Below are 13,374 nucleotides of genomic sequence, written 5' to 3'. Positions count from 1 at the left end.
AGACTTTTATCGCTTTTTTACAATTCAGTTTAGGGTGTTTTGACTACCATTACCACCTTCCATGTCTCCATGTTCCCCTCGCTCCCCTGCCCCCCAATACGCCTCTTGCCCCCGCCTCACCTGCCAATTCTGCTCTGCTCACCCTCTCTCTTTCTCACGTGCCTGTGTACCGCCCGCCAGCCCAGTGCTGGCGGCCTGTTGCGGGGCGGGTTTCAGTCCCTTCCATCATGGGCGTTGGCCACTCCCTCCTCTGTGGACAGACCAGGGCCATGGTGGTGTCCTGTGACTCCAGCCTGTGGACATCATGGCCACAGTGGTCGGTTTGGCTGAGGAAGTTTTGGTAACTTGCTATTTTTTTTTCTTGTCTCATGAAACTTGTCCCACTGGCTGGGTAGGGAATCATCCGGTGGCCTTCTGCTGCTGGTGCAGGGCCAGGCTGGCCTTGAAGAACTGCCTGAGGGGACACTGCGGACCCACCCTACTGCATCCCCGCTGCCCTCAGCCACCAGGACTTTGCCTCTGTTGCATCGGGTGGACCGCTGCTGTCCGGGCGGAGGAGAGCAAACCGCAGGTGCTGGCCACCTCGCTCCTTACTGCCGGGCCCAGGTTGACTGATACCTAGGGCCTGGGCACCCTGCCAGGAGATGGCTGCTCCCCACCCAGTAGCAAGGCAGGGCAACTTTGCTTCTTCTCTGCAACCGTTTTGCATGTGAGCGACCGCAGGGCCAGGCACACTGACAGTTCCTCAGCCACCCTGCAAGGGAGGGCAAGCTTGCTCAGCAATGTCTTGTGCAAGCAAGGAAAGGAGACCCTGCCCTCCCTCTGTGCAGTGCATCTGGCGCAGAGCTCAGCGCTCACGTGCTGCAGGGGCTAAGCCGTTCGCACGGGGCTAACTGAATGCTCAATTTTCAAGTGCAACTTCAGGCTGGCGTGCGAGGCCCGTCCCGAGCAGGCGCGAGATTGGTACTTCCCTGGAGGAGAGCTATCCCTTACTTCACCCTGCTATCAGGGATGGCACGTATTTGACTGCATTCCACATTGCTGCTGGATCGGGCCCCTTTCAGCGTTTTGTATCATCGCCCCCAAGGACGCCACTCAGCTGGTGGGAAAACGCTGCTGTTTACTCCGGCAACTGGCCGGCCTTTCGTGTCTCCTGGCCGGTCTGCAGGCGCTGGCGTTCTCTCCTGCTTCTGCCCATTCTGTCATGCTTCTGCGAGCAGAGCGCTGCCATCTCAGGAGCTGGCTGGAGCAGAATTTCTGAGAGGTGGCATCGGATCTTAGTCTTATCTATAATCAGCACTTACCTCTAACAACAGAGGTTCGCAGGGAGAGGGGCGGCAGGTGATGAAGATGGCCCTGCACTACGCGCTGGGTGCGTTCTGGGGGGGACAGGAGAGCTGTCTGCCCACTGGGCCAGGAGAATGCAGAAGAGAAAAGAGCAGGGGGGGGAAACCAGGGCACGGCGTTAGCGGATTTCCAGACCCGGTCTTGAGTTTTTGGGGGGGTTCACACGGGGCTGAGAGCCTGGAGGGCCCCAGTGTTTTGAGCACCCCTAGCTGGTGTGGGAGGGGACTTCGGGCTGTTGATTGCGCGCTGTGCATCTGGCACCTCCTCTGATCGGGGTGTGTCCTGCTTGCAGTATTGGTGGGGGTGTCTTGTCGCACGCGTGAGTGATTACGTCCTTGTCACACTGGCTTTGCTCTCCTCTTATCCCTCATGGCCATTCTTTATGGACCCCTGATTGAGACTGTGGCATAGACACTCGCTCTCTCGGGATGTCCCCGGCAAGAAGGGTTTTTCTCTCTCTGACTAGGTCCGGTCTGACCTCCTTGCGTGTATCCAGTGGCAATTGGTTCCACAGGGCTACCTGCCTCTAAGAAATTTTTTCCCAAGGACTTGATATTTCAGTAGACCTACCATGACAGCGCACTGCACAGGGTCCCGACCAGAGATAGAGGCTCCACCATGGACTCCTCTCGGTCGAAGAGGGCGTTGATCTTTACTTGAATGTTCCGTGACGTGAAGCAGAGTCGTGGAAAAACACACGCTTGCCTCATAACTCGTCGTGCAAGACGCAATGCATCCCAGCCTTCAGAGCAACACCTAATGTTGCTCAAAGGGTGATAAAGAGGTGCCTGTTCTCCAATACATGACAGGTCTGACTCCAAACGCGCAGGCTGCCACGACAACTCTCCTTCCCAATTCTTACAGGTGCCACTTTCTTTCCAGTTGGCCCCCCGGGATAGCGCATATCCGAAACTGCCACCTCTCTCAGGACTGCCCTACCAAACCGAACACAATCCAGCCATGCCTTAGAGCCCGACGGGTTATGTTATCTACTACCCAAGATCCACAACCGGATCTGGACGCCCCATCTCTCGGGCCTTGGACTCTCACTGAGACTGTCTGGTATGTGGACTCTCTCTCGACCTATGCCCAGCCCTCCCAGCTCTCCGTGACACCACTGATTTTTCCTGGGACTACATGCATGGTGAACTTCGAAGACCCATCTAGCCACATGGAATTAGGGCTCTCTACCGAAAACAATCCCACACACAGATGGTACCAGCTTCAGGAACGTATCCTGATGTGCCCAGCAAATGGCTGCTGAGCTTTCTGCCTTTTACTCCACACAAACTATTTCAGTTTGATTTGGACAATAATATCTCCGATCAGTGGCACTGCTTGGGCACCGCATGGCCCCCACCCAATAACGACCCTATTTTTTACCCGCGACTTGTCTCTCTGAGATAACAACGCTTCCTCAGCTCTCGTCCACTCACGCCTTTCTCTCCTACGCTAACATTGATGACCTCTTCTATCATCTTGGCGCGACCTCCGGACAGGATTGGTCAACTCGAACGATTTTCAACACTTCCCCACCATCAACTCCGCATGGACCAATCTTACACGGGGGTCACCTTTCTCGGACACCCGGTGAAATAGTGACGTCACATTAACCTCCTATATCGAAAACTCACCGACGCTATGCTTCTTTGCCTCGTTCATTCCCGGCAATCACTGATGCTTGTCTTAGCAGCCCAGCCTGGGGTTACAACCGCGATTCCTGCCTCTACCCTCGGACAGGACCAACACCTACAATTTCTCCCAAGCTTTCTCAAAACTACATACCCGCACGCGCTAGGAACAGATCAACAGGCAGACGTGTCCGAGCCTCCTACTGCAAGACAAACCAAGAAAGAAGAAACCAACAGGACTCCACTGGCCATCCATTTACAGCCGCTACCCTTTCCCGCATCATCAGGTCTTAAACCCATCTTGGGACATGATCCAACTTCACGCTTGGGTGGCGGCCATCCTTGCCACGACACTGCCAACTGACGTTTCTCAGACTGCCACCGTTTACTAATGTACTCTAGCTCAGGAACCATCCATGAACAACTCGTTGCCACTCTGCTTTCACCGTGGCCTCGGGACTCTCACATGTATTATACCTCATTATGCCAGCTGTCCCTGACTTGTACCCTTACGGCAAAACTGGCCCGATTCATCTCGGAATATGGATCAATGGACACAAATCGATGAACAAAGACTGTGAATGGCTTGCCAACTACAGAACCAGTTTCTCCTCTCTTGGTTTTCACACCTCAGCTGCTAGAACAGGGCCTCATCCTCCCTGATTGAACTAACCTCGTTATCTCTAGCTTGCTTGCTAGCATATATATACCTGCCTCTGGAAATTTCCACTACCTGCGTCTGACGAAATGGATATTCACCCACGAAAGCTCATGCTCCAAAACATCTGTTAGTCTATAAGGTGCCACAGGATTCTCTGCTGCTTTTACAGATTTAATTGGGTTGCCTTTCCACGACAGGGGCTGTTCCCTTGTTTATGTCCTATGAGAAGGGGATGTGCTATTCACCCTGTTGCCACTTGCTGTGGTGTTACGTATCGCACACACAACCCGATACAAGACGTTTCCACTCTCTGGGCTCTTCTTATGCTTCACCCAAGGCAGAGGGGGTCAACAGTACCAGGGCGCAGAAGAGAGACATTTGCATCAGAAAGCGATGTAGCAATTTCTTTATTCACCAAAGTGCCACAACACCAACACTACAGCAACACAGCACTGGCCCAGAGCCGACACTCCCAGCCCTGGAGCTGCTGCCTAGGCAGCATGCTCAGCTGAGTGCCAGATGGAGGGACTCCGGCCCACAGGCAGCCTGCTGGGGAGAACGACACAAATGGCTGTTCAGATTTCTAGGTGGATTTGATGCTAGGAAGAAAGGCTGGATGAACCTTCTTCGAGCAGGGGTGGAGACAGGTTCTGCTTATAAAGAGGTTCCTCCAAACAGGAAGGGACTTCAGTCCCCACGGCCCACTCAGACTAGGGCTTCTGACGATGATGATGACACCCCATCCAGTTAGATCCAGGTGTGATACCCCACCCCAAGACCGCTTGGTCTCCTCAAAGGCCACTGAAAGAACACAATGCACATGGGAATGGCATTGAATCCACCCATGTGACCTGGGTTTGAACCAGTGATTTACCAGCATCTCACCACAACCCACCCTGCAGAGTCATCCCATCCCAGTGGTGAGCGTGGAAACCTCCCTGCCGAGGCTTGGCAAGTTTCCTGTGCACGCAGACTACACAGAGCCCAGCGCGCTCAACCTGAGGAACCCGTCTGAACTGCTGCATCAAGGCAGCGTACTGAAAAGGCCTCGAACGCACTGGGCCCAGCTCCGGCCGCCCAGCTCCCAGCCCTTGGTGCAGACAAGGCCGGAGGTCAGCGGGACAATGTCGGTGTGTCTGTCAGGCAGCTACCTGGGAAACACACCGTCTGCGCCTCGAGAAGGCAGCCAGGCAACAGGCCAAAGCGGATCCAGTCGACTCTCCCCCACTGCACAGAGCAATGAGGCATTGGTAGCATAGGCCAGTAAGAGTGAGACACCACTTCCTTCAGGGGAGCGCTCTGCAAGGTGACCAGTCAGCTACGTCTCATCCTCTGCACTCTGTATGCTCCGGGGCGAGGGAACAGGAGATACCGGTTCCAGCCCTTGGCAGCAGCGTGGAGTCAGCTCCTGCGGGGGACGCTGTACCTGTACTTGGAAATGGTGACATTGGCCAGTCTCCCATAGACGGTGGCCAGCACATCGTCACGGTACTTCGCGAAGCCCACGCGCTCATACATCAGGCGGGCCTCGTCCTGCACCATCAGGGTGTTCAGCACCACAGCGCGGCAGCCCTGCTGCTGGGCGAAGCAGATCACCGCCTGGCACAGCGCCTTGGCAACACCCAGCCCCCGGTAGTCCTTTCGCACCGACATCCGCTTCAGCATCAGCTCCCCCTCCTGATCGTCAGACGGCCTGGCAGCCACGGTGCCCACCACACACTCATCTGCTTCTGCCACCCAGAAGCAGGAGCCCTTGCTACCCATGTAGGTTGTCTTGATGTCCAGCAGGTCCTCCTTCAAGCAGTGCTCGATATACATGGTCCAGAAGTAGCCAAGCAGCTGCCGCCCTGTAGCCAGGAGCAGCGTGATGGCCAGGATGGGCAGCAGGAGGGACTTGGAGCTGGTGAGCAGGATGCAGAAGGTGCAGGCCAGTACCAGGATCACCCAGGGCTGCTTTAGCACATGCATGCACAGGGCGGGGACGTACTCGCTCATCCCAGTGGCAAACAGCTCGCGCACCACCTCGTAGTCCTCGTCTCTGTACTCGCGGATCCGATAGTCCGCCATGGCGCCCTGGAGAGAGAGGAGAAAGCAGCTCAGCACAAGGCTGGGGGTCAGCAGAGCTGTAGCAGTGCACTGAGCACAGGCCTGCAAGCCATCAGCTCCCTCTCTGGCCTCAGGCAAGTCACTCCCCTCGCCTCTTGTGCCTCAGTTTCCCCTGCTAGAAGAAAGGTGCACATAGTCACCTCTCCCTCAGAGGGGCTGGGAGCACTAGCGGGTGCAGCTATTTATTGGTAGCTCCCAGAGCCCCATCTGAGACCAGGGCCTTACACTGCAAAATGCTAGGCACGGACCTATATTACGAGTCCCAAAGCGCTGACAGTTTAATCAGACTCCGGGAAAGGGGGAAAGAGAGACCCAGAGAAGGGTCACGCTGCAGCTCAGTGTCAGCAGCAGGCCGAGATCCCTGGAGGCAGGATTCCCAGTCCAGTGCCATAGCACTGCACTGCCAACTTCCAGGCTTCCCTCTGACCCATCAGCAGAGCGCCCGAGCGGCTCACAGCCAGGGGACCATCGCCTCCACCTCACAGATGGGGGAGCTGAGGTGACCGGGCCAGAGACAGTGGCAGAGGCAGCAACAGAGCAGAGACAGGGACGCAGGAAACCAGCTCAGTTCCCCCCCAGTACCACCTTGTCACCCCCCACAGCAGCACCCCCAGCTGCCCCCTTCCATGCCCACAGACACACACACTAAAGCAGGGGTCCTCAGTTAGTTTGTGTCAAGATCCAGACTTCGCACTGCAAGTGCCCCTGTTCACAAACACATTCAGAGCTGAGTGATACAGCCTGGGGCTACTGCTTCGAGTTTTACCAAGCCACTAGGGGGTCGGTGTACAGGGAGGGATTGTGTTTGGTCAACCCTGAGGGAAAACATTCAGCCCGGCAGGCTGCTGAAGCGGTACACAGCGGGATACAGTCAGTGACACTCCCGATCACAACTACCCATGGGTGCATTTCTCTGCCTCTGCCACAGGACAGGGCGTCAAAGGACGGAAAAGGGGTGTGGGGAGAAATCAGTGAAGGACAGGGAGCTAGGATAGACAATGGCTCTTTATGCTGCACAGATGCACACGTGTGGTTGGCTTTACACACTGTGGGCAGCTTCACTGAAGCAATGGGACTATTCAGCACGTATAAATGAAGCACACGCGTACGTCTTTGCAGGATTACGGCCAGTATTATGAAGGTAGCACCCAATTCTACAAACGCTTTCGTACTCAACTTTATTACCATGAAGTCCCTTTGATTTCATGACAGTAAAGTTAAGCATGGGCAGAAGCACTTGCAGGATTGGGGCCCAAGGTAAGAAGCGTATTCAGGATCAGGCCTTTATTTAATACACAGTGTGTGACGACATCGTATCACGGGATTTTACTCCATTAGTCTTTGTATTGTCACTTTATTATTTCCATATTGTTTTATTTGGGGTTTTTGCTACTTTATTTGCTCAAAGTTTGGCTGACAATTTAAAAACAAACTTGGTGACAAAAAAAAATAAAGTTCTCTCCATTTCACCAGCTCTGAAATTGACCAGTTTCTGGATATTTTTGTGATTGGTTTAAAATCAACACACAGCATGGAAACGTTTTCATTTAATGAAAAACTGGGGGTTTCAGTAAACAAACATTTTCATTAATGTTTATAACAAAATTTTGAAAAAATAAATTGAAAAATTGAAAAAAACTCAACTTTCACTGTTTTCATTTCCCAGAAGCCCAATTTTCAATTAAAAACTCTTTGTTCAAAACCTTTTCTACCAGCTCAAATGTTTTCCTTTATTGTCCCCTGTTATTTCTGATATTTCTATTTTATTTTCCTTTAGGATATTATTTTATCTGCTACGCATCTATTAAACCCCAGGCTGATCCCAGCTCCAGGCACAAGATCCAAATCATCTGAGCTAACTCTGATCTGCCACCATTTATTCAGATGTGGTCATGCGCCTGTCAAAACAGAATGTTTCACAGTGTCCTGCTCTGATTCAGCTCCCTTTAAAGTCCATGGAAAAACTCCCACGGATGTCACTGGTGCAAGATGAAGCTCTCATTGAGGGCAGGTTTCTGGGCTACCAGTAACCAAAGAGCTTTCAACTTTACCTGTTCTGTCCCCGATTTGTATCTGAGCTGGGAAAGGCAATGGATTGGAGCCTCAGTTCCTCTCCTCTCACATGGAGGTGGGGGGAAAACAGACAAGGTGTGACCGTGACACAGAGAGAAACTCCCTGAAAGTGACAGTACACTGAAACTCTCACTGTCCCCACAAGAACAGAACAGAGTGGGGGACAGTGAGCTCAGGGGAAGAGGCCAGTGAGCAAAGGGAAAGGGAGGGTGATTGAGGTGACAGAGAAAAGCAGCTGTTTATTCCTCAGAGTCAGCCTCAGGCTTTGCCCATTGCAGGATCAAGACATCAGGAATATAACTCCCCACTCACCCACCAGCTCCCCACCCAGAGAGGCTCCTGCTGCCCCACTCACTGGGCCCGGATGCCAGTGCCTGCCAGCAGCAGCAGAGAGAGCTGGTGGGGGCAGCCCCCTGGGGACACTGTGTGATGTTATTGATATAAACTGGGACCATATAGAACATGGGTTGCAACCACGGTTCTGTAGTGGCACCAAAATTCTATGTAAAGGGGGTCATAGTAAGGTGTGTAAGACAGGTTTACGGTTACTGTTATGATATCTGTCTGTATTCTGTATCATTTCTGTATTGAAGTATGAAATATTGCTGTGTATTGTCTGTATTTCAAACTTGTTCTGTTTGGGAAAAAGTCTCAGACAAAGCTGGTGTCACTCTGCCGTGCCTCTGATGGCCCATTGGACCATCAACTACACCAATTGACCCATGGAGGAGATAGGGATACGCCTGTGAACTCACGGAGTGAGCAGCAAACTGGCCAATGTGACTGCAAACTCCATTTTCTGTAACTTCCACAGTAGAACAAAGGAGTGTTTTACACCTGGAAAGTCTATATTAAGCGAAGGCCTGATCTCCATTTTGGTTTCAATCCTGCTCTTTACCTCTGGAGGGAACTTTGCTGCAAGCTAAGTCTACAAGGGACTGTATGACCCATCCACGGGGGATGTTCTCCGAGAGACTCAATTTGAACACAAGCAGTTTACTTTATCACTGCTACAAGCCTGAAATAAGGACTTTGCCATACTGTATGTAAATTGATGTTCAGTTTAACCAGTTCTAGCTCTTCACTCGTACTTTTTCCTTTATGAATGAAACCTTTCAGATTTTAATTCTAAAGGACTGGCAACAGCGTGATTTGTGATAGTAAGAATCTAAGTTAGTATTGACTGGGTCTGGGCTGGTCTTTGGATCGAGAGAACTTTTCTTTTATGGGGTTTGGTTTTCAATAACATTCATCCCGGTGCGTGTGGGCTTGGTGTACTGGAGACTGGAAGTGGTCTAAGGAAATTGCTTGTGTGGACTTGGGTTAGCCAGAGGCGTGACACCGAATCTGTTGTCTGGCTGGTTTTTGGTTTGCCTTAGAGGTGGAAAAACCCCAGCCTTGGGCTGTGACTGCCCTGTTTGAGCAATTAGTCCTGATTTGGCACTCTCAGTTGGGTCCCGCCAGAACCACATCGTCACACACTGCACCCTGCAACCCGACCCAGCTGCCTGCTGGGGAGCCCTGCACTGGGGAGCAGCCCTGGCGCCGCACATGCAGCCCCGGCTCTCCTTCAGCCTTTTCGACCTTTGTGGCCCATTCAGAAGCGTCTGGCAGTCCAGATTTGGCCTGTGGTCTGCTCTTGACTACCCCTGCCCTAAAACGTCCTAATCCAGAATCCCCAGGTGGGGTACAGGCAGCGTGATCCCAGTGGGGATCCACATTCTCCAGGACCCGAGTTCGTCCTTTGCTTTCATTTGCCCCAGGGCTGAAAGTGCTGTAAGTGCAAGGAGGGTTATATTAGCACCTCCCATGGTTCAAGTGATAGCTGCCCTCTGGGAGAGGCTCAGGGCAGAGCCGGTGGGGTCACCTTGGGAGAGAGGGAGTGCACAGCCACAACACAGAGCCAGAGAACAAGGCCTGGGGAAGGGAGAGAAAAGGGGAACAATTCCAGAAGGCTCCTTGTCTCCCATAATAAACCCCACCTGATTAGCTAGAGCTCCATCCCCACTGCAGGGGTCTAGGTGGGGCAGCAACCAGTGCTCGATTAGTGTCTAGAAGTAGAACATAAGCCAGGTTCAAACCTGCACTCTCATGAGGGGAGTTTGCAAGTATCCCAGTTAAGGTTGCAAGACCTCCCCAGGAAAGAACCCCCCACCTCTGGATCTCACTCCCACGGGACTTCCTACGGGTCGGGTCTCCACGCCTGAGCTCAGCCAACAGGGGGCGTGTTGGAAAGTTTCAGCAGCTCTGAACACACATCCCTTCCCCCACACTCCACAAAGCCGCCCGTGGCTTTCCACCCAGAGAAGTGAGAGCTGGACTCTGAAACCTGGCACAGAACGGGGGCTCGGACAGCCACCACCCAGGCTGGGAAAAAATCAGCCGGGGGAACAAAAATACAGAAGATTCAAAATAATCTCCACATGGTCAGGAGGATCTGTCCGGAGCTGCACCCTGTGTGGCACAGTTCATTGACCAGAAGATATGCAGGGGGCTCAGCCCTGACGCTGCAGTTACAATAAGAAGCTCACACTCCACTGAGATGAGTAACTGGGATCAGTAGTTGCTCTTTCCCCACCTTGTTAAAAAAAAACAGCAGTGAAATGCAGATAAGCAGCCGGCTCGTTAATGCAACAGTCAGGAAGGGGTTACACTTGGAAGGGAAGGATCCCACAGCATTTAGGCCCCAATCAGAACCGGTGCAGAGTTCCAGGCACCTCAGCCAGACTCACGGGGGTCCGCAGTGCTGCCCCAGGGCCGGCCCAGCGCCCCGGCCCAGGACCCAGTCGCCTGTTTCCTGCGAAGTGCCTGGCACGCTGTGTGCTACGGAAGGGAGAGAATTGAGCCCGGTGTCGTTAGCTGCCGGACAAACGCCTGGGCCCGAGGGGCAGGGGCGCAGCAACGGGCCAGGCCTTACCCCGCGGCAGGGCGCACCCCGCACCCAGGCCAGCGCCCGCAGCGCCGCCACCGTCGCGACTGTTCGAACCGGCCGCACCCACGCGCAGGGCCCAGCGAGGCGGCACAGCCACGCCCCGAGGCGGGCACCGCGGCCCTGCCAACCCCGGACAGGAGCTGCACTCCCGGGATCGGGACCCCGGCTCCCCCCGGTGGGGCACCGCCGCCGGAAGCTGCCGGCCACGCGCCCGGGGAGCCCGTGACGGGGGCTGCTGGCCCGGCCAGGGGACTGCCGGGCAGTTGGGGTCTGGAGGCTGCTGGAGCCCCCAGCCCCGCCCTGCCCGCGCACCCCCAGCCAGGCCGCCACGTGCACCCAAGCCCCGGGAAGGCCCGGCCCGGCCCCGGCCCACACCGTCCATCGTCCACCGCGTCCTCCTCCGCACCTACACGACGCACTTCCGGGCCACCAACGCCCACACGTGACGTCGCCCCGGAAGCTTTGCTCATTGGACGCGGCTCCTTCTGGCGACAAACCCACAAACTCCGACAGCCAATAGGCGGGCCAGCGTGGCGCTGAGGGAGGCGGAACGCATGCACCGGGGCGTGCCTTACCCGGGGGTCAGGACGCACGTTAGAAGGCGGGCCTACTGTCACAATGGCCTCACGTTGGGGAAGGGGAGGGCTCTGATCCCCAAGGGTGGAGCATAAATCCCCTAGACTAGCCTTCCCACGGTGGGTGGTGCCTAAATCAGGGCGTGGCCTATTACCAAAGAGGTCGGTCAGTCCCCCGTTAGGGGCAGGGAGGGACAGGAAACGCCTGGAGGTGCCATGGGTCAACCCCTGTTCTCCACCCACAGGGCTGTCCCCGTTGCCCGGCTCAGGCCCCCGCCTGCTGTGAGTGGCCCATGCAAGGGGCTTTGCACACACCCAGTCTCTGCCCCCGCAGTTCCACTGAATTAATAATGAAATGCAGTGAAAGGAAAGAGAAAGAACCCACAGCACACACGCTCTGGAAGAGGTAAACAGCAAAGGTTTATTGGCTCCTGAGGATGCCACTGTGCCTAGCAAAGGACACCAGAAAGCCAGCATTTTATCTTTTAACTCATCAGCCCTCATGCTGAGTCTGAAAAGTGGGGCCCCCCCCCAACCCCCAAGCAGTGTCCCTTCCTCGCCGCCCCATTAGGTCGGAGCTGCCGAGCCATTGCCAATGATATTTACATGCCTCTGTTCCGGTCAGGTCCTGCCTGCAGAACGAAGCGCCCGAGCCTGGGTTGCACACAGAAGGCTGGAAGCTCTGAACAACATTTGAAGCCTCCAGCGGCTGTTCTGGACACTCCTCCCTGTTCGCTGAGGGCCTGACCCTAGAGCGGTGCTGAGACCCACCCACAGCTCCGGCGGATGCACCGTCACGCTGCGTTTGCCGCAGCCAGCTGGCCCTAAGGAGCCCATCCATTTTGCACAGTCTCAACCCTGAGTGACAGTACACGGCCAGTGCCAAGGAAACAATTGTGACATCATCATGCCAGAGGGAGGATGACATCACCTGGTCTCTAGAGAAAAGAGCTGAGGCTAAAGTCATCACCTGGGGTAAACTCCAGTTCTACTGGAGTACGCCCTGGGGAGGAAACTGTATTGACACACAAGCACCCCCGACAACAAGGCTGAGGGCCAAGCGAAGCCACAGGAACATTTGCTGCACCAAGGGAGTCATCTCTGCCTAGGATCCGGTTCATGGCTCGGATGAGGTGCCAGCTGGCTCTTTAGTAACAGCCCTTTAATTGTAATGGCTAGGGAACCTGGAGTGAATACAAAATCCAGCCCTGTGTCCCCTTAACATGCTTCTGCCCTGCCCTGGAGGGGCTCCTCGCAGCTGAGAAGGCTGCTGGTATCTCTTGGGTTGGCCCTGAGGAGACTGCCAACGGGGGGACAATTGGTGCCAAAGGCGGTGGTTTCAGTGAGGATGCCACAGCCACCCCTCTGGCCAGGAATTATCTCCCCCCGGTGTCTTCTGTGGTCTAGTGAAGTCAGAGGAGGGAAGGCCAAACGAGCGGGTGATGGCTATTCTACAGGGCCCATCCTTGGGAACTGTGCTGTCACTACCAATGGGGAGGAACAAGGTTATCCCTGACTGCACCACGATCCCTCCCCAGAAGGGATCTGGGAATCCAGCCAGCGCACACCCTACCATGGTTGGTACTGACTGACTGATGTATGTTTGCCCTGGATTCCTGCCCACCCAGACCCCGTGCCAGGCAATCCAAGTCTTGCTTGCATCATGCCCATGGTGTGCCAGGAGCTATTTTTAGGGCCACGCTGGAGTCTCAGATGCACACTCTGCATGTTTCGAGAAATCAGTAGTGGCTGCTCACTCATGCCCAGGAGACTCGAATAGACACCACTCAGGGCATTTCACGGGGCCAAACACTGCTCTTGGGGATCTTCACAGGGGGCCCCCGTCGCTACCCAGTGTGCCACACTGCCTGGCCTGTTTCCTGATCTCAACAAACACACCCCAGTCTGTTCTCCTTTCACTAAATGTGCGATTCCTCCCCTACACTGCATAACAGAACCATCGCAGGCTCACAGCAGATATATCCACGCAGCCTTATGGCCCCTCAACTACTGAGCCAACTGCTTTGTTAGCCCAGCGATTGCCACCCA

The 13,374-nt window shown here is 54.7% G+C and overlaps 1 protein-coding gene across 1 annotated transcript; it reads right to left on the bottom strand.

Annotated features, from left to right (window-relative positions):
- Positions 1-4,031: 4,031 nt before the first annotated feature.
- LOC116829278 (putative N-acetyltransferase camello) lies at positions 4,032-7,865 on the bottom strand. The gene is made up of 2 exons (XM_032788008.2): positions 7,797-7,865; positions 4,032-5,712 (listed from the first exon to the last, which is right to left on the bottom strand). Exon 2 carries the CDS (start codon positions 5,704-5,706, stop codon positions 5,041-5,043), a length of 666 nt encoding a protein of 221 aa, XP_032643899.1. The 5' UTR covers positions 5,707-5,712; positions 7,797-7,865; the 3' UTR covers positions 4,032-5,040.
- Between the last annotated feature and the right edge of the window lie 5,509 nt (positions 7,866-13,374).

The sequence above is a fragment of the Chelonoidis abingdonii genome, chromosome 5, assembly GCF_003597395.2.
Source record: "Chelonoidis abingdonii isolate Lonesome George chromosome 5, CheloAbing_2.0, whole genome shotgun sequence".
NCBI classification, from domain to species: domain Eukaryota; kingdom Metazoa; phylum Chordata; order Testudines; family Testudinidae; genus Chelonoidis; species Chelonoidis abingdonii.
The sequence above is the reverse complement of the archived record's forward strand: the minus strand, read 5'-3'. Positions and strand labels throughout refer to the sequence as shown.